Consider the following 21893-nt stretch of genomic DNA (forward strand, 5'->3'; position numbering starts at 1 on the left):
TCAGGTCACAAGTATATATAACTCCTGTAGAACCTGCAGCACCTTCAAATCAAAACTGCACACAATTTGGTCTTCTAGTCACTCTCAAAAATCCTTTTAAGAACAGCCAATTAAATGTATTCAAATGTGTTGCAGGCCTATAATGCAGCACAACAAATATATTGTTGTATTAGCGATCACAGATTCTATGGATGAGGCTGTATTTATGAATTTGGCCCAGGTTCACCTTCCCTAATCTTCAAAGCCTGTGTTGTTGAACAGGAGACCAAGGAGCTGGAAAACCATGTCTGAAACCTGAATCACTCTGCATGTATTGCTTTACTGAGATATTACAAATTTATTATTGCTGTGACAATAGACATAACGTGTCTCTTTGTACATGTGTGGAGAGGATGGGCTGAAAGGTCAAACTAGAGGGTAGATGGAAGAAGGACTGAGCTTGTTTTCAGAGGAGAATCTGCCACTACGGTGTTGCAACAGGTCCGTGATTCACCGCTGCCTACGGCCCATACAGTAGCACTGGCCCATGGTCACCCTGCAGACTGAATGTAGAGCAACACCATGACTGGGATGCAACCTCTCTCTGCTCTCCTCCTCTTCAACAACTCTGACTCACAGACCAGAACATTATTCAACCCCCGAAAAAGAGCTCCTTGACTGAGCCAGTGTTCCTATGATTGTTACTGTTCTGTTGTTGATGAGCTTTCCTAAACACTCAGTATGTGTGGAACATTTCTTATAGCAGGTACTGTAGTTATATTGCCTGCCTACCAAAATGAAGGATCATTTTCTGGACAGGAACATGTATGCAGCATGTTTCAATAACACAAATATGGAGACATAGATAGACAAGCTCAGTTGTCAAACTGTCTTTCCTGTAGTTGTAATGAGCGTTTAAACGTATAGTTATGAGTAACTGCTTTCGGGGAGATAATTATTGCAGAGGAGGGGCCCAGCTGCACAGTCTGTTACCTCAGCTCATAACGGGCAGTCAGCTAGCACTCAAGTCTGAGAGGAAGACAGCCAGATCTGAGGCCCATCTGGTGCCTCGTGCTAGGATGGCACCCTGTAACACCAACTCTACCACTGGCTGGATGTTGTAGAATACAACGCTAAATCGTGTTGTTAGTGTCTCAGCACATGATAGATATATGAGATTCATTAATGTGTTTGCAGCTCTGAGCCACCAGTTGACATGAACCAGGGGGAAATAAGGCTTCTGTGAATATCTTTGGGGCATCAAAGCTAACTATCAGGCCACGAGTGCTGACCTCTCTCCTGTCAGTTTTTCATTTTTTAGGCTTTTTTCATGCTGAATGAGTTATTTCCAAGAAACTTATGAGCGTATTTGTGGTAAACACAAATTTTAAAGTGGTGGTTCTGTAGTGGTTAGCACTGTCGCCTCACAGCGAGAAGGTTCCAGGTTCGCATCCTGGCTGGGGTCCTTCTATGTGGAGTTTGCATGTTCTCCCCGTGTCTGCGTGGGTTTTCTCCGGGTTCTCCGGTTTCCTCCCACAGTCCAAAGACATGCTCATGTTCGGTTCATTGATGACTCTAAATTGCCCGTAGGTGTGAATGGTTGTCTGTCTCTGTGAGTCTCTATGTGCCCTCTCCAGGGTCAGCTGGGATCGGCTCCAGCCCCCCGCGACCCCGACAGTGATAAGCGGTTGAAGATGAATGAACTTGGACAATGCTTTTCTGATCCTTACTCGTTATGTTGTTTTTGTACTAAATAAAACAAGAAATACACTACATCGTGATACAAATATCGTTATCGAGGCATGAAATGACCTACGTCGGGACAGGAGATTTTAGCCACATCGCCCAGCTCTAATAACAGCCATTGATGTAATGTGCTTACAGGGTGAAGATCAACAGGTTGCTAGAGAAAAAGCTTACCTCAGCTAACACTTTGTTCATGCCATCAGCAATCTTTTTCAAAATACAAGCGAGCCACCGGCTCCTGCATCACGCTACGCCAATGAAAGTGGAGCACCAGGCAGCGTTCTGATGCAGCTTGGGCACATTCTGCGTGGCCCCGCTGTGTCACTGAACAACACACCCCTCAAATGACCCTTGAAGCATAACGATTGCATCAGTGACATTTCTGGGCAGAATTAGCAAGCAGCAGAGTCATCTCCAAAGACTCATAATATCTGTTGTTCATCTGCTGGTCACAGACGGTACAAACACTAGAGCACAGTCGAAAAATAGAAACAGGCGATATATAACAACAGACAATGCATATATGATAATTCACAATTATACAACAGTGAAACCACATCGCGTTCCACTAGAGTTCTCCTGTTAGTTGAGCTTGAGTTGAGCGTGTTACTGTAGGGAGGAGTGGGAGGTGAGCCTCTGCTTTTTATAGACATTCTCCCTCTGTCGCTCATTCTTCGCCTGCCTCTTGATCACAAAAGCTGCCAAATATATCCAGCGGTGGTAAAAAAGAGGCTGTTGTGTGAACACGAGCAGGATATTTATAGCCTCCGTTAAGCTAGAATATGAGTGCAGATTTGGTCTGTAGGTCTCTCCTGTGAACAGCAGTGATGTGTGTCATCCTTTTACTGTGCATGAAATCAGTGTCATCGGTCTCCTGTGCTTGATTGATTGCGTATTAATCTTCTCGGTATTAGAGTCACTTAAAATGTGTCTTTAAAAATGTATTTAATAAGGGTTCATTTGCTTGATTGAGCTATTAGTAGTGAACATGAATCTAGTTTTGATTGCAATACTCACAGCTGTGATCTCGGGTCGCGACCGTTGTTTAAAGGGTAACTACGCCTATTTTCTGCATTCATACGTGTTATGTGTATGGTCTAGAACGGCTCAGAGGTAGAGCCGGTCGTGGGTGCTTTGATCCCTGCCTCTTCTGGTCCGCATGTCGAAGTGTCCTCTGGCAAGACACTGAACCCCAAATTGCTGTGCATAGGTTTGAATGTGGTTTGAATGATTAGATTATGACAAACTCAGTCTTCCAGTCACAGTCTATGGAGCAGCTCCACATTTTTTACCTGGTGACATCACAGCTTTGAGACTTACTTCTCACATTCACTGATATTGATTGAACTTTCTTAGGCCAAAGGAATAACATCCATGGATTACTTCAATGATTATGTGTGTTGAGGGGCGGCGGTAGCTCAGTCCATAGGTGACCACGAATGGAGCGTGGACTGGTGGCTTGAGAGGTGCCAGTTCATCTCCTGGGCACTGCCGAGGTGCTGTTGAGCAAGGCACCGAACCCCCAACTGCTCGGGGGGCCGGTCACTGGCAGCCCCCTCGCTCTGACATCTCTCCATTAGTTGCATGTATATAGGTCCTGCCTGTGTGTGTATTTCGGGCCTGTGTGTGTGTAAAATGAAAAAAATAGAGTGAAAATTGAATTTCTCCATTGCGGGACAATTAAAGGAATTGTGTAGTTCCCTTTTAAGAGCTAAACATTTACAGTTGTAGGTACTTAAACTCTAGCATGAACACATATGAAAGGTTAGTTGTTCCAATTGACAGGCTGGAAAAAAGTCCTGTACAGTATGATCATAGTTAGGTGCCCTTCTGTTTTCAGGAGAGGTTGTGCATAAAGACTGTTTGCCATCATGTTTCTCTCCCTGTTCCCTATCTCCCATTCTCTCCTCACTCTCTCCTTTCCTACAGATCAGTGACTACATCCATCAACTCTCCTGATAAACACTATCTCCGTTGGAAAAGCGTCATTAAAAACACAAAACAGCCAGAATTGCCGGACACATGTCACAGGTATTACTCTTCACATGGTAAGAGTTTGTTTCCAGAACGAGCTACATCAGCCATCTGTTTGTCAGTTTTTCCTCTACGCTGTTGCTGAGTGGGAGTGTGTGTGTGTTTATATATCTTAGTATTCCTCTTCACACTGTTTGTCCATGATTGAACAAAGAAGACTACAACTCTTTATAACACAAACCACAAGTAAAAGTATCTTAAAAGTACAAACAAAATGAGTGCTAAGAATTACAAACTACCGTATTTTCCGCACTATACGGCGCACCGCACTATAAGGCGCATAGAACAGACACAACAGTCGAGGCTGGGGTTACGTTAAGGACCGCCTCTAAATTCATTGATGCTAAGTTGGCGTGCTAGCGCTGTTTCCTTCAGTCGAACAGTGATTGTACGGACACTTCTACTTGCTGCTCTCTGTTCAACAACCCACTGTTGGAGTTTGTCCTCCAGCTGCAGCCGTCTCGCTCTGTTCCCTCGGAAACTCTGTTTAGTTTTCTTTACTTGGCGCAGGTCGTCTTGTTGCTTCCTCCACTTCGGCACCATTGATTGGTTCATGTTCAACTCTCTGGCTGCTGCTCTATTCCCGTGTTCTACTGCGTGACTAATGGCCTTGAGTGTAAACTCTGCGTCGTAAGCGTGTCTCTTAACAGGAGCCATTTTGGGCTCTTTACACAAACACACAAATGGAAATGAAACGGCACGCTTCACGCAGTCGTATATCTCAACATGCACCGCGCGTTACTTCTTCTACGGGGGAAAATAGAGTCGGCGGCTGCTCACCGTAGTTGTGAGACCTGTTGTGACTCAATATTGGTCCATATATAAGGAGCACCGGATTATAAGGCGCACTGTCGGCTTTTGAGACATGTGGAGGTTTTTAGGTGCGGAAAATACGGTAAATAAAGTACAAGGTAAGTGCTTAACATGATGGAAGAACTGAAAAGAGAGTTTTCACATAACTGCAACAGAAAATAAAGTAGGACACATTTGGAATGTGTTTGTACCACACCATGTGTTTTTTGATTATAAAGCAGGTTGAGGAGCCACATGAATACTGTGTAAGTATCCAAACGCTCAATCGTTTTAATGCACACAGCCTGTATTCAGAAACTGTGCCTTTAAACGAGCTGTCAGGACTTCTGTACAGCTGTGATGTCACAACTATACTTTTTGGGTGGAGAATGCTGCTACAGTGCTGTTACAGTCATTCCCCAGCTGCAGTGACGTTGCAGAAACACAGAGAGTGTAGATACAGAGGACCCAGAAGCACTGACCAATCAGAGCAGACTGTTTTTAGTCTCTTTAAGACCCCCTCCTGATAAAGCCCAGAGGGTGAATACAGGTATATCCAGACAGACACTAAGAGACAAATAAAGCATGTACGCATGTTCTAGTAGGAACCCAAAATACTAGAGTATAAACCTGAAAATGAGCAGAATAACTCCCCTTTAAACATGTTGGAAATGGGAAACCTTTTTAATTTTTTGAGAGAAGCTCGGATTGCAGTACAGTGTTGACCCATTGCTTTTACAGTCTCCAGCCCCATGCTGTGGCACCGTGTTATTGTGAGCATGTGTCTGCATACTGACTGTGTGTTAGTGCTATCATACACTAAGTGCTTGGACTGTGTATCTGCCAGCCCTGCTGTTTTTCTGGTTTCCCGGTGCCCCTCGGGCCCTGTAATTCTTTAATGGCACGTCTAATTGTATCATCAATCACTCCCAATGACATGTACCACCAAACAAGAGCAGTCTTGTACACTTGCAGATGCACATAAATAAACACACAAACATTAAGTGCATTGTAACTTATATTTCCTTAATATTCTAGATGGTTGAAAGTCATCCTTGACAGAGCTACACTGTCAGGGACGTTGTGAAAAACAATAACAACTCACATCCATGGGCCCCAGAGATTCATTAAATGGAACTACACTGTCTGTGAAAAGTTAGGTCCATGCTATGTTCTTGTTTCCAGGTTGAGCAGGAGATCTCACTTGTCCAGAGGAAGATGTCTGACCTTGAGTCGGTGCTGCAGCAGAAGGATATTGAGTTGAAGGCCTCAGAGACCCAAAGGACCATCCTGGAACAGGACCTGGCAACCTACATCACAGAATGCAGTGTGAGTAGCCCATGGTGGACACACACGCACGGTTGTATGTTTACAGGATTTGACTGCTATGGGTTTTTAGCCGCACGAGTTCATTAACAAATATTAGAAACACCTCACTGCAGCAATCCAATTCAACAGGAAAGCCTCAAAGATCGCCCTAAAGTGGAATCATCACTCATTATGACGTTAGAACACTTTATTGCTGAGTCGTTGTTTCAGAGTGTATTAGTGTATCCAACAAACTGACTGACTGGACATATGACTGTCTTGGTTTCAGAGTCTGAAGCGCAGTTTGGAACAGGCTCGTATGGAAGTGTCACAGGAGGATGATAAAGCTCTGCAGCTCCTCCATGACATCCGGGAGCAGAGCAACAAGCTTCAAGAGATCAAGGAGCAGGTAGGACGTCATCTTGAGCGTCATCTTGGTACGGTATGTCAGCGCAGGGCCGGGCAACAATTCAATATGATAATCTATCATCTGTCAGTGGAATCAGTATCCAGGAAAAAATGTTAAGATTTCATGATTCATATTAGCTAGCTCTATGTTGGTGTGTTGAAATATATACTTGGGTTTAATACACCGTATGTTGCGCATAAAGAAGACATGTCAAAAGATGTATTTTTTAGAAATGAAGCAGGTTCAGAGTATTTCATAATGACAGTCAGGCGGAGCAGGTCAAGTCACCGAGGCTGAATGTGTGGGTTGCGAGTGTTAATTAGACAGGCACATGATGTTGACACGCTTTAGGAGTGCAGTCAGTATAACATTAAACACCTACAGCATGCCTCACTTCACATAACTCTACTTATGTTGATTATTATGTGATGGTTGTCAACCTTTTTATATAACGATGCATTTCATCTACAGTGTTTCATTGTATATCAGGGAATATGGAAATTCACTTCATAATACGTGAATAAATACACTTTAAGTACATTTTATCATTCATTCATTCATCTTGGAGCTGGAGCCGATCCCATCTGACATTGGGCGTGAGGCGGGGTCCACCCTGGACAGGACGCCAGTCTATCACAGGACACATAGAGACGAACAGAGACAGACAACCATTCACACCTACGGGTGATTTAGAGTCATCAATGAACCCAACACCTGCACGTCTTTGGACTGTGGGAGGAAACCGGAGAACCCGGAGAAAACCCACGCAGACACGGGGACAACATGCAAACTCCACACAGAAGGGCCCCAGCCGGGATGCGAACCTGGAACCTTCTCGCTGTGAGGCGACAGTCCAAGTACATTTTAAGTTTACACATTTCTTTGAAAGAAAAACCAATGCAGTAGACTAAGTTAATTATACAATCTGTAGTCCTCTGAGTAAAGTATAAAGACTGTATCAAGAACCTGCTGGGTCGACTCAGTGGGAATCTCTGGAATCGGGAGAAAAGACAGGGGAGCTTTACTGTACACGCAGCCCTTAATTACTGAAATCAAGTGTGATGAGTGTGTGGCATGTATGAGTGTGTGTGTGTGTGTGTGTGTGTGTGTGTGTGTGTGGCAGCAGCACATGACTGAGTGTTGCCAGCTGTGAGAATGAAGCTGTTACAAAATTGACAGTTAAGTAAAATCGTCTTCTTGGCATTATGCGCCATCATTTTGAGATAGCTTATAGAAAAAGCAACCTGTTTTTTCTCAGCCTACACTCGTGCTGGTTACAAAGCACTGAATACATTGTGCAATGGTTGCTATGGTGATGGGAGCCATATACCTAGGAGTGAAGAGAGTACTGATGCAGTGGGCAGGCTGTCGTGATGAGGTGCCGGGGCCCTAGCTCACACTGTTTGAGAAGCATAACATCACTTGATATACACACCTTAAAACGAGTGGTCCGTGTTAGATGAATGCACCCTGTCCTGATTAGAGCTTTTTTTATTATCTCTTATCTTACTAATTTTCCCCCTGGTGAGGAGGTCTTGAAAATCTGCCTTTAATGGCATGCACTGTGCATACACTTACTGCTTCAAGGTTGAAAATGGTTTTACCCGCATCCTTTACTGTAATCCTAACTCAGAGAAACTTGCGTTGCTGTTCAAAAATGACATTTCTACCAAAAAATATTATAGTAGTAGAAGTTCATGCAATTCAAAATGGGGCTGAACAATTTAAAAAAACCTAAAAATTGATTTGCAATTATTTTGGCTGATATTGCAACTGAGATTTGATCATTTTCTGCCGGGATTGGTTACAAACAAAGGTGCTTTCTTAAGTCTCTAGAATAGGATGTGTGGGCCTGGACATCTCTGCAGCACCACAGTATTTAATGGTATTAAAGAGGTATTTTGATTTAAAATTCGTTGTGACGAAAAGAGAGCTGAGCCGGAAGGCAAAGCTCTCGATCTACCAGTCAATCTTGGTTCCTACCCTCACCTGTGGTCATGAAAGCTGGGTCAGGACCCAAAGAACCAGGTCGTGGGTACAAGCGTCTGAAATGTGTTTCCTCAGGAGGGGGTCTGGAGTCTCCCTTAGAGAGAGGGGGAGAAGTTCAGCATCCGTGAGGAACTCGGAGTAGAGCCGCTGCTCCTTTGTGTTGAAAGGAGCCAGTTGAGGTGGTTCAGGATCATCTGGTAAGGATGAACCCTGGGCGCCTCCCTAGGGAGGTGTTCCAGGCACGTCCAGCTGGGAGGAGGCCTCGGGGAAGACCCAGGACCAGGTGGAGAGATTATAATCTCTCCACCTAGTCCTGGGCGGCTCTACTCCGAGTTCCTCACGGATGCTGAACTTCTCCCCCTCTCTCTAAGGGAGACTCCAGACCCCCTCCTGAGAAAACTTGTTTCGGCCACTTGTACCCGCTACCTGGTTCTTTCGGTCATGACCAATGTTTCACTACTGTAAATATTAATTTCTGTAAATTTAAATTTGAGTTTTGATTGAAGTTTTTCTAATATATGTTGTCTGTATAATATGTGTTGTTTGTATATCTGGAGCTTTGTAACAAATGGGATTATTAAAGTATTTCTGATTCTGATTCTGAAAGTGGTTGACGGTGTTACACAGTGAAAGGAAAGAGAGAGGTTTAATTCTGCGTACCTCATCACCTCCACACAGTTGCTGTATGAAATGGAAATGATTGTCAGGTTGTTTAGGAAAGTTACAGAAATGGTTGAAAGCAAAACCCTCAAAGTTTCAACTTGCCAAAGGGGTTTCAGACCCTGTTGGACTATCGTTCTTATTTTAAGCATTCGGAGGCCCGTGGGGATCCCTCAGGAGGAGCTGGAGGACATTTCTGGCGAGGAGAGTGTTTAGGTGGCAAATCTCTGCTATGCTAATGTGAATATTATCATGTAACAGAGCAGGAGTATGGGTTTTCATCCACTCTTTTGCTTACAGCCCCACAGAGCAAGCATGACTACTTATTAAATTGCTTGTTTGATATTTGAGGAGTGCATTGCTACCAAAGCTACTGCTGGATTTTTTGACTCACTATGTCTCCTGTCCAGGGGTTCTGCAAGTAAAGGTCAAGCTTGTCTGTCTTGAGGCACAAGTTCAAGTGAAACACTGTCAGTGGAATATTCATATCACACCCCCATAGGGAAAGTCAGAAGGTGTGAGTAAAGCTTTGTGTGTGGAGCTCGTAACTGTGTGGGGAATCTCAACAATCACAAACCTTCTCAAATACCGTAAATCTTCTATAGATAAACTATGATTAAAAGAAAGAGTCTGTATCTTCAGATTCATGCATAGTATCTGGCTCTGTGTTCCCATTGGTGCGTCTGAGCCGTGTATTTAAGTCGACTAAATCCAGCATTTCATCTTGAAAAGCATCTGTCTCCCACGCACTGTCATGTGACTGCAGTGTTTATCATTTTCATGCAGAAATCCTTCAGTGTTGGATCAACAAACAGAGATTTAGGATAGATTCATTTTCAAAGAAAAGAAATCTGTGCCAAAGCCATCAAGACCTGCAAACACATGCAAAGAGACAATTTCACCAAAGAGGAACTGTTTGTGTTTTGGTTGTTTAAACACAAAAGGCATTTTATGGGCCCTCAGTTTATGTGTGTATTGTGTAAATGTGTGCATAACTGAACAGGTCAGATTGTTTTTTTTCTATTTGTAGACAAAACCTCAATGCAGAGTTAAAGATACCCAGTCAAGTTTTCTTTGTTTGAGACCAAAACTTAACATATGTGTTAAATACATTTCCTGCATCTAAAACACTTGCAAGTCTGATTCTGCATTATCTGCATCCATGTTTGTTTGCAGCCGTCTTCACCTTTGCTGTTATGGCCTTGGTGCTACTCTTGGTGCATAACTGGTATCATTAGTCAGTTGACAGTTTGCTAAGCCCGGCCCCTCAAGTTACTGGTTCAGTGTCAAACTTTCCGTGAGCATGTCCATCATCTTCAAGCGCTTGTCCCTATCAGGGTCACGGGGGGGCTGGAGCCGATCCCAGCTGACATCGGGCGTGAAGCGGGGTACACCCTGGTCTATCGCAGGGCACGTAGAGACAAACAGAGACAGACAACCATTCACACTCACATTTAAATTAATGCAGAGTCCAAAATGATATGGCAATTGAGAGTCATCAATTAACCTAACACGTGCATGTCTTTGGACCGTGGGAGGAAGCCGGAGAGAACCCACGCAGACACGGAAGGGCCCCAGCCCCAGACCCCGACAGGGACAAGCGGTTGAAGATGAATGAATGAATGAATGGACTTGTACTTATATAGCGCCTTTCTAGTCATCTGACTACTCAAGGCGCTTCACAGTGTTTGTCACATTCACCCATTCACACAGACATTCACACTGATGGCAGTGGACATCTACATACCATCTAATCTGATCTAACCATTCACACCACATTTACACACCCATGCGCAGCACGGGGAGCAATTTGGGGTTCAGTGTCTTGCTCAAGGACACTTCGACATGTGGAACGGGGGGAGATGGGGATCGAACCACCAATCTCTCGATCAGAGGGCGACCCACTCTGCCACCAAGCCACAGCCGCCCAATGAATGAGACGAAATGTTTGTATTACGCTCTATTTCAGCCATTCTGCAACCAGAGAAACAACAAGATGAAATAATCAGAAATGCAACCGTCATCCCCTAATATACAGAGTTTTTACTTACATAAGATTTTCAGTCATGAGTGTTGGGTGTTTTAGTGCTGATGATACTGCAGATAAGGTCTGTAAGCAGAGAGAGAGAGAGTGACTGCTCACTTTACACTCAATTATATTTAGTTAAATAGAGTTTTGAGTGTCTTTTCTGGTCTCTTGGAAATGTTTTCAGTACCAGTAACTTATCCATTAGGGCTAAATCCAACGTTTGTTTGCAACAGCTAACCAGCGTGAGCCAAGGACAGAGTACAGATTGTACAGCTGGTTCCCTGTAATGAAAGATGATTCAGTGCTTCACAAGCTCTTAGATTATTGAAGGGCTGAATTCCCTTGTCTTTAATTTCCTCACTGAGCGAGTCACTGCTTCGCTGAAGAATTACTGAAACTGGAAGATCATTTCCAGGTTGTATCAACTTGAGAAGTCTTGACTAGATGAAAAGTAGCACCCAGGAGATCCAGTCACTCCGTTGATGGGAGCTGTCAACTGAAATGCTCATTGGAGGATCAGCGGACAGGTACTTTTATACTGTGCAGCCTGTTTTTTCTTGCCTGACCCACACAAGTCACTTCACATACACACGGACGGCCAACATGGGCTGGACATGGGCTCACTGGTTACGGAGACAGCCTCTTTACTCAGGGTTCATGGTTATACGCTGTATATAACCCGCTCCACATTTAGCACTGTTTGCACCATGTCTGATGTTGTCTACTTCACTCGTCCTAATCTGTGACGGTTGAGCTCCAGTGTCCCTGGATGCAGAAGGATGCTACTTTTTATTAGCCTGACAGACAGGACGATGTGCCCTGTACACTGATGAGGAGGTTCAAATTACATCTGTTAGGCTGTAACTAATGACCTTTGAATGGACATGTGCATGAAGTGACTCTGGCTGGTCAAATGTTTCTCTCCACAATCCTTTGTCTGTGGCCAATGTTAATCTGCTATGTTGCATCAGTAAATGTAGTATTAAAAGGTGTAAAAGGCTTTTATTTAAAGCAGTTATTTTTTTATTTGTATTATCTTTTTAATGTGAAAGAAGGTTAATGTTAAAGGTTGTTGGCGTGACTGAATTTGAGCTCCTTTAAAGACTGACTTTAGAGATTTGCCCGGCACAAAATGGGGGAATAAATAACAACGAAAACAAAATAAACAACAGCAGAAAAGCTTTGGCATCAGCCAAGTTGTTGTTTTTGAACATCAGGATCTGCTCAGAATTTCCCAATCGCTGCTTCCCTACATCGAACCGTTGTCATCCTGCTAAGTTTGAATGTGCTTCTGCACCAGCAGCACGTCTAAAAGCATCTCTTATGAATGAGTTTGTTCTTATTAATGATGCAAAAGCTTCTAACAAGGACATTTTCTTCAAACCCGTTCAGGTCAAACAACATTAAAGCGGATGGAAAGCTCTTTTCCACTTAAGACTTACAGCAATCACTGTTCTTTGTTTGCTGCTTTCGTAGAGGGGCGCTTTTAATGGATGTTAACTGAATGAGTGGTAACATGTAGCCACCATTTTAAAAGACTGTACCATTACAGGGTCTTTATAGAAGGGCTATGGGCTCTGCTTAGTAGAATGTACTCATTGTCCTGACTCCTCTCCTCTCCTCTGCTGTGTTCTTTGTGCAGGAATATCATGCCCAGCTGGAGGAGATGCGAGTTTCCATAAGACAACTGGAGGAGGACCTGTCTGCTGCCCGTCGCCGTAGCGACCTGTATGAGTCTGAGCTGAAAGAGTCTCGGCAGACCGGCGAGGACCTGAAGAGGAAGGCTGCCGACTACCAGCACAGGATGCAGAAGGTCTACACTGACTCTGAAAGTTACATAAGCCCTTTTCACACTGCCTGTTTCTTTGCAGGGCCGATTCCCTTTTATTAAGCTGTGTGAAAGTTACAGAGACGAAACGGCGTATCGGATCAGTCGGCAGCAGAGGTAGTCACAGACCGCAACGGTGCAGAGCGGAACGACACACAGTAGTGATGCACACTGGACCCATAGGCAGGTTTAAAAAGTGGCAAAGCAGTGTCCAGAGTTGTTAACTTACAGAAACATTGTGTGCAATAGTCCATCTTCTCTCTACCCTGTCTGACACACACACACACATACACACACACACACACACACACACACACACACACACACACACACACACACACGGTGCTGGAGCGCTGCTTTCAATCTCTGCCCTTCTCTCTACTGACAGTTACTGTAATGTATAAAGTTGACAGCTTGTGTGCGGGTCGGTTTCGAGGGCGGCTGACATACTTTAGACGCCAAAATGACGCCGCTCTGTGTGAAAGCATTAACGCCTAAATGAACAAAAAGCCAGCGTTGTGGCGTACGTTCACTGCAGCGCTGTTGCAGAATCTCGGTGTGAAGGGGGCTCAAAGAGTTACGGTTTATCACAGTGTAACTCAATTTAACGATACGATAGCATCTTATTTATCTCACTTGTAGTAAAGTTTCCTCTATACCGTTGAATTGCCGGGATCAGCACTAGGAGGGATCTCAGTGTCCTTTATTTTCACAGGTCAAAGAGCAAGGCAAAGCAGATGCAGAGGAGCTGATCGGCAAGTTGGAGAAGGTAGAAAATGAAGTTAATTTAATTGTCATTAGATTCTGTGATTGATGAAGATGGGAAAATAGGTCGAGATAAGGACACCGACAAGTTCAAGTGGCTTTAACAAAGGATGATAAGCTTTTACATCTTATTACCTTTACATATCACAACCACTGTACTTTTCTTTTTCAGAACAGTGCTGAGCAGCAGGCAAAGATCCAGGATCTTCAAGAGAAGCTTTCCAAGGTACAATATTTCTGCTGGGAAGATTAATGAATAATTTATACGAGCAAGAGATGTAACAGCATTTTACCCTTTCAGATGAGTGTATAAACTCCTTCTCCACGCTCCCTGACCTCATTCTTTCTCTCTCCGTCTCTCTTAAATTGAGGTCTACAGTCAGTTTTGGTCTATGGCCCGGGAACTGTTAAACTGTCTTTTTTAAACTGCTTAATTATCAGCATTTAAACAGTTGCGCCTCATTAGTAAAGATAATTTCATCCTAATTGTCTTTTCCTAGAAATGAATATTTTTAAGTACCATCCTTTATGCCAAGAGCTCATGAGGTTGCGGTGCTGACATTCAAGGTCTACTTCAGACTCGATGCAAAGCGCTTCATGAAATAAGCAGCAGGATTAAAATAGCCCAGCGGAGTTTGTTTAAAGATTTCATATAAGCAACATAGGGAATGAGTCCTTACCCCAAGTGAAGGAGTTCAAGTACCTCAGGATCATGTTCACGTGTGAGGGGACGATGGAGCGTGAGTTTGGCCGGAGAATCGGAGCAGCAGGGGCGGAGCTGCAGTCGCTCTACCGCACCGTTGTGACGAAAAGAGAGCTGAGGAAGGCAAAGCTCTGGATCTACCGGTCAATCTTGGTTCCTACCCTCACCTGTGGTCATGAAAGCTGGGCCGAAAAAACGAGGTCGCGAGTACAAGCGGCCAAATGTGTTTCCTCAGGAGGGGGTCTGGAGTCTCCCTTAGAGAGAGGGGGAGAAGTTCAGCATCCGTGAGGAACTCGGAGTAGAGCCGCTGCTCCTTTGTGTTGAAAGGAGCCAGTTGAGGTGGTTCAGGATCATCTGGTAAGGATGAACCCTGGGCGCCTCCCTAGGGAGGTGTTCCAGGCACGTCCAGCTGGGAGGAGGCCTCAGGGAAGACCCAGGACCAGGTGGAGAGATTAGATCTCCACACTGGCCTGGGAACGCCTCGGGATCCCCCAGTTAGAGCTGGTTAATGTGGCCCGGGAAAGGGAAGTTTGGGGTCCCCTGCTAAAGCTGCTGCCCCTGCGACCAGACCCCGGATAAGAGGCTGAAGATGAGATGAGATGAGATGAGATGAGATGAGAACATACATGAGTTTGTTAGCTAGTAGCCACTGCAGGAAAGGGTGTAACATTATTCTTTATACACATAAACTTTATATCAATATTCAGTGCATTGTAACTTAGTGTCAGCAGTGTTGCTTGGAGTGTATGTTTTACATAGGGCTGCGTATGTAACTTCATTTCATGTATTTGATTTGTTATTATAGAATTAACATACTGGTACATGTTGATTTTTCACTCTATTCTATGAGTTGTTATTAATCATTCTACATTGGCACGTTGCATCAGAGACTGCATGTGAGATTTTGTCAATTAGACCAGGTTAATATGGACTTTCTGTTACATTTGAGTGTAAATAACATATAAACACAGTTATATTCTCCTTGTACCACCTAGTCATTAAAGGCCAGCGCTGAGGGTACAGAGCTCCTTCAGAGTATGAAAGCGGCCAAAGAGCGCATGGAGCGAGAACTGGAGAGGCTTCAGAACAAGGAAGACTCCAGTGACAGCCTCCGTAGACGCCTTCGTGAGACTGAGGTACTCACACACACACACACCTCACACACCACAAAGCCGAGCGTATATAAATTCTGGTTATTCAGTGTATCTTGTCACTCTTTTGCGACATCCCGGGCCTTTTTGTTTTAAGTGTTGCATAAATAAATCTGGCTGGGGTCTCCGCTAAGCACAAAGAGCCCATATGTTCTCTTGTAAACATGTTGTTCTTGCACCTTCTGAGAAACACTTGTGCTGTGATGGCATGATAGCATGTCCGATGGAGTGTTTGACACAGTTAATCATCTTCTGAAAAGAGAATCCACTTGTGTTTGTGTGATTTTTTTCCTGGGTTGTGAAGCTACCTCGCTGGCCCAGAGTGTCCCACGCAGATTTCTAATAAAATAAAAAGACATTGATGTGCTGTGTACAAACAATCATAGTCTCAGGCTTACACCCATATCACACCAGACAGACTACGCAAAGTCCTACTGTAGTCATTGTGCAGACAAGCTGTGATCTTGACCACAGAGATGCAGTTATTGTTACTGGTGTCATAAAGTTTACCACTCTTATTCGTCCTCTTGCATCAGAAAAAATAATAAATAATAAAAAGTAATCCTATATATTCTTACATTTTAGACTATAATTTAAGTTTCCTCTAAACAAAATCCTAATATGATGTTTCAAGCATCTCAACATTGGGGCTCAAACATGTGCATGTTGTCTTATATTTGTACTTGCACAAAGAAATAGGAGGAAAATAAAAGTGTGTGATTCATGAAACGTGCGCTGACAGCTAATCTGTTCTTCCTGAGTGTGTTGATGAATTCCATTTGATCTTAAATTGGATGCACGTGTCGGGCGCTTCGGAAAAACCCCATAAACCCATATAAGGGCAGCGTAGCAGACTTCAGTGCCGTGTGCAAACCACAAACCAACAAGCCACTGATGTTTGAGAGGCAACGTTCATGTCAGACAACAGAAGAAAAGACAGAGAAAGGAAATAACTAAAAAAAAAAACCTTTCTTCTGCAGTGATACAAACTTTTCTAATTAAGTTTCATTAAGTAGAAGAGACTCTTCAGCATATTTAATCCACTTTTTCACAAATTAATGACACTCTCAGAGAAATAAATGAACTAAACCCCCCCCAACAACGCTGTAAACCTTGGGAAAACACTACATAGGAACAAACGAGGGATGTCCCAACCTTAAACATTTCTTTGCTGCAAGAGTGCACAAAGCATAAGGCATCGTCTTCCATCGTCTTCAACATTGTCCCAGCAACACTTCCTTTTAGAAGCCAAATGTAAAACTGTACAATGACACACGATCCATCAGCTGCTATAAAGATTTGTATGTATACAGTAGGGGTGGAACGGTATACCGAAAAAATCCGTCCCGGTCGGTACGCAAGTAACGGTTCGGTACACGTGTGTCCCGTTCAGTTTATGAGGTGCAACGTAGCGTAAGCCTTCATGACCGCTGTCCTCTCTCGTATCTCAGCGCTACGTCTCAGCGCTACGTCTCAGCGCTACGTCTCTGCGCTACGTCTCTGCGCTACGTCTCAGCGCTACGTCTCAGCGCTACGTCTCAGCGCTACGTCTCTGCGCTACGTCTCTGCGCTACGTCTCTGCGCTACGTCTCAGCGCTACATCTCAGCGCTACGTCTCTGCGCTACGTCTCTGCGCTACGTCTCAGCGCTACGTCTCTGCGCTACGTCTCTGCGCTACGTCTCTGCGCTACGTCTCTGCGCTACGTCTCTGCGCTACGTCTCAGCGCTACGTCTCAGCGCTACGTCTCTGCGCTACGTCTCTGCGCTACGTCTCTGCGCTACGTCTCAGCGCTACGTCTCAGCGCTACGTCTCAGCGCTACGTCTCAGCGCTACGTCTCTGCGCTACGTCTCAGCGCTACGTCTCAGCGCTACGTCTCTGCGCTATGTCTCTGCGCTATGTCTCTGCGCTACGTCTCAGCGCTACGTCTCAGCGCGTCAAGTCCCGGCACGCTGGGAGACTTGCTCATGTTTGTGCATATTTTAATGAAAGAAAACCTATTCTCTTCATTTTTTCTAAGATTTGACAATGTAAAAGTGTTTATTTTCTTACCTAGAAAGCAAACAATTGTTTACCTTTTTGCCAACTAAATATATAAATGCGTAAATGTATTAATGTGTCTCCTACTGTTTCAAAATCTCACTTCACTTTCATTTAAGATTGTTACATTGATCCCTGAGCTAGCTGCCTTATTATTTCAGTTTTTGCATGATTGCATGACATGTCCTTGAGAATATCTGATTACATTTTTGTTTTAATTATTAGGCTACAGATCTGATACATGGTATTTTAAGAATCTAAAAGAAATAGAAAAAAAACCCGAACTGAACCAAAACACCGTGCCCCGATATGAACCGAACAGTATACCGAACCGAACAGTATATCATATATTCATTTAGACAGAGTCTGTAGTTACATACAGTATACTTAATTTTTGACGCGGTCTGTTACTTGTAGACAGCACTTTGCATCCAGCACTAGATATGTAAATGATGTAATTAGCATAGGTTAATTTGGGCAGAAAGAGAATAGACGCGGTCAAATTTAAACAGCTCTGAAGACCTTTCAAACCTTCACACATGAGAGCTCTTTTGAACCATTGTGAGGAACTTGGAATAATGAGATATAAACCTTGGAGAGGTGCAGCACTAACGAGCCCAATGGATGTGGCTGCATCAGTACATCATCAACTCTTCCTTGAAGTGGAAATCTTCAGTGTATTTAGCATTTCTACAAAATGTGCTGTGATGTCAAAAAAGCACTATCTTAGAAAGTGGATCCTGTGACCTGAGGTTGAACTCTTAAAAACTAAATGAAGATATAATCTATGAGTCAGTTGAGGCTTTTGTGTGTCTGTGCATTAATTGTGGTCGCTGTGTGCAGGACGGTAGAAAGACTCTGGAGAACCAGGTGAAAAGGCTGGAGATTGTCGAGCGCCGGGAGACGAAGCTGAAGGATGAGATCCAGAGCAAGGCCCAGCAGATTCAGCAGATGGCGGATAAGATTCTGGTAACTCACCTTTCACCACTCGTGTGGAGCTAAAATAATCAGAGGAGGTGTGAGATAAACATAGCTCATTGTCAGCTTTGCAGAGGAAGTGATATTTTATATAATAATTCTGAAAATACTCTTGTTTTATCACTTTCTGTCTTTATGGATGATCCGGATGTGAACAAGTACACACACACACACACACACACACACACACACACACAGACACACACACACAGCCACACACACACACACACACGTTCCTTTTACACTTCTGTCCTTGCTACAAGCCTGACTCAGAAGTTTGAAGTTCACGATTTCGGATTACAAGTGAACGCAGCATAATCGATAGTGACCACTTCTGCTGGCAGACCAACCGCTGTCAACACACACACACACACACACACTGATTTATATATATATATATATATATATATATATATGTGCGTTTGTGTGTGTGTGTGTGTGTGTATACATATATATATGGGAATTTACAGGGCACAAAGTTAGCCTTTACAATAAATGAGGTTAAAATGTACAGCCACACATGTGCTTTCAATCAGTTTGCCTGATTGGTGTGGGATGGACTGTGTCTCCTGTACATTGTTTTCATCTGTAAGAGTGGTACAAATTATGTGATTAATCCTATATATATATATATATATATAGTTTGGTGACGTCACTTAAACCTCTGCTTACGTATGCGGAGCTCCAACTTGATCAGCAAAAATAAGTGAAAAACAACTGTGTGGGTGTAAAGTGGAAAAGTGCATAGTTAATAATAATTGCTCTGTTCAATTTAGGAACACAGCGTGAGTACTGTGTTTATGTTCCACTTGTGCTTTTCCCTTTATAATCACTGATAAAGGTCAAGAAAGAGCTCGAGAGGTCGGTCTAAGCAGTTGGATACTCAAAAGTCATGAATGCAGTTTCTGAATACGAGTTATCTCTGATTTTATACATTAAATAAAAATGTACACCGCCCGGTTAACACTGCCTGCTCAAACACATTGAACGCTGGCATCAAACATATATTGTAAAGGTGGATTTCTACACTAAATGTGCTAATAAATCAGAAGAATTGTAAACTAAGATGCTTTATTATTTATTAATGTATTCATCTATTTCCGTTCCAATGGACGAGAATCTGAACATGAGAGTAAAAATGACACTAAATAGTCTTAAGAGACCTTATTTTTCATGAATAGTAAACTCTCATTGAATAAAAGGATGCTCTAAAACACATTGCAGATATATTTTATATAACTTTAACAAAATGATTGATAATAAAACAAAAGGTCAGTCCAGGGGTGTATCATGTGAAAGTCAAGTCAGAACAGTATTTCCCCATTTCCCTTTTCTTCAACAACATCCTGAGTAAAGCTAGAGAGATGTAAGTGATATTTTGACATTAAGTACTATAACATCACTCATCTTCATCTGCTTGTCCCTATCGACGTCGTGGGGGGGGGGGGGCTGGAGCTGATCCCAGCTGACATCAGGCGTGAGGTGGGGTCCACCCTGGACAGGACGCCAGTCTATCACAGGACACATAGAGACGAACAGAGACAGACAACCATTCACACCTACGGGTGATTTAGAGTCATCAATGAACCGAACACCTGCACGTCTTTGGACTGTGGGAGGAAACCGGAGAACCCGGAGAAAACCCACGCAGACACGGGGACAACATGCAAACTCCACACAGAAGGGCCCCAGCCGGGATTTGAGGCGGGGTCCACCCTGGACAGGACGCCAGTCTATCACAGGACACATAGAGACGAACAGAGACATACAACCATTCACACCTACGGGTGATTTAGAGTCATCAATGAACCGAACACCTGCACGTCTTTGGACTGTGGGAGGAAACCGGAGAACCCGGAGAAAACCCACGCAGACACGGGGACAACATGCAAACTCCACACAGAAGGGCCCCAGCCGGGATTCGAACAACATAACACAAATTATGTAATTAATATACAATATTATTATTGGATTCAAATGTACCTTGCCTCACGGTTAGCCATGCTCGCTGACAAAAACAAGGTGGGGTTCTTGGAGCTGCAGTCCACTTTAGATGATGTGGAACACTGTGATTAGTTTATAGACGTCCAGTCAAATAAATTTGTGCATTTGGGTGGAGTTGCATGACAGTAATCATAGAATAACTAGACATCCTGGAAAAGTTATGTCAGTTGGAATTGTTGGGGGATCTGAACGGGTGATTGAATCTCATACTGGCTCCAACACACTCAAAATGTCTGTGCAGTGGCTAAATTAAAGCTTTTTATAACCGCATTATTCTAAAACATCATGACGCACGGTGGTGTAGTGGTTAGCACTGTCGCCTCACAGCAAGAAGGTTACAGGTTCGCATCCCGACCTCGGCCTTTCTGTGCGGAGTTTGCATGTTCTCCCCGTGTCTGCGTGGGTTTTCTCCGGGTACTCCGGTTTCCTCCCACAGTCCAAAGACATGCATGTGTTAGGTTAATTGATGACTCTAAAATTGCCCGTAGGTGTGAATGGTTGTCTGTCTCTGTACGTCTCTATGTGCCCTGTGATAGACTGGCGTCCTGTCCAGGGTGTACCCCGCCTCACGCCCGATGTCAGCTGGGATCGGCTCCAGCACCCCCGCGACCCCGACCCCGGGATAAGCGGTTGAAGATGAATGAATGAATCATGACGCACATTACCAGCAGGAACCATCCGTGATTGTGATTAGGAGTTTGTGATTTAGGAGTCCTTCTGATCCCACTCTTTTCATAAATGTGTGAGCTGCTTCTTGTGATCAAATGGTTTGTGCGTTACTCTTAAAATAAAGAAGCACAGTTAGTCTACTTTTAGCTTTTGTGTGCGTAACATATTTGTATGTCTGTGTAGGCGCTGGAGGAGAATTTGCGAGAGACCCAAGGCACAGCCCAGCGGTTGGAGTCTCATCTGAAGCAGAAGGAGAAGCTCTATGAAGACAAAATAAAGGTAACATTTACAAACACACACATACTTACACATATCCACTTGTATCCTGACGTCCTGTTCTCAAGGGAAGTGCCTTGTGCTGTGGTTGGAGGTCACACTTCAGCTTGGTTGAGTTGTGGGGAACTCTATGCTTGGGAGATCTACAGTATGTCATCTTCACACCGTTCTCTGTCCTGTTAAGTGATATCCTGGTTATGGTTCTGTGGGCTGCCCGGCATTGAGCAGGTGTTGGAGGCCCAGATGAAGGCGGACATGGCTGACAAGGAGATGCTGGAGTCCAGTCAGAGCAAATATGAGGAGGAGGTGCGGGAGAAGTGCAGCATCATCAGTGAACAGAAGGCGGTAAGAGCTGACCAGCTTGGCAGCGACACTAACTGAGGCCTATTATAACATTCATCACACTGACATAGATTTTTGTTGTTTGGAATAGAATAGAAATACTTTATTGATCCCAAGCTGGGAAATTGCAGTAATGATGAGCACAAAATAATCTGTAATGTAAAGATCTGACTGAATGTTTAATTAAAACAC

The 21893-nt window shown here is 43.8% G+C and overlaps 1 protein-coding gene across 1 annotated transcript in view; it reads left to right on the plus strand.

Moving 5' to 3' along the window:
* Positions 1-3747: 3747 nt before the first annotated feature.
* The window catches only part of citb (citron rho-interacting serine/threonine kinase b), a gene marked incomplete at both ends in the record, with an annotated part of 53751 nt that continues 35605 nt past the window's right edge, over positions 3748-21893 (plus strand). The window contains 10 exons of the mRNA XM_083912821.1: positions 3748-3756; positions 5737-5880; positions 6149-6268; positions 12589-12759; positions 13490-13543; positions 13712-13765; positions 15238-15378; positions 18276-18401; positions 21267-21362; positions 21588-21704. Of these exons, the coding sequence (XP_083768947.1) occupies positions 3748-3756; positions 5737-5880; positions 6149-6268; positions 12589-12759; positions 13490-13543; positions 13712-13765; positions 15238-15378; positions 18276-18401; positions 21267-21362; positions 21588-21704 (1032 nt within the window). The remainder of the gene's footprint in view (positions 3757-5736; positions 5881-6148; positions 6269-12588; positions 12760-13489; positions 13544-13711; positions 13766-15237; positions 15379-18275; positions 18402-21266; positions 21363-21587; positions 21705-21893) is intronic.

Source organism: Echiichthys vipera (genome assembly GCF_963691815.1).
Source record: "Echiichthys vipera genome assembly, chromosome: 4".
Classification (NCBI taxonomy): Eukaryota; Metazoa; Chordata; class Actinopteri; order Perciformes; family Trachinidae; genus Echiichthys; species Echiichthys vipera.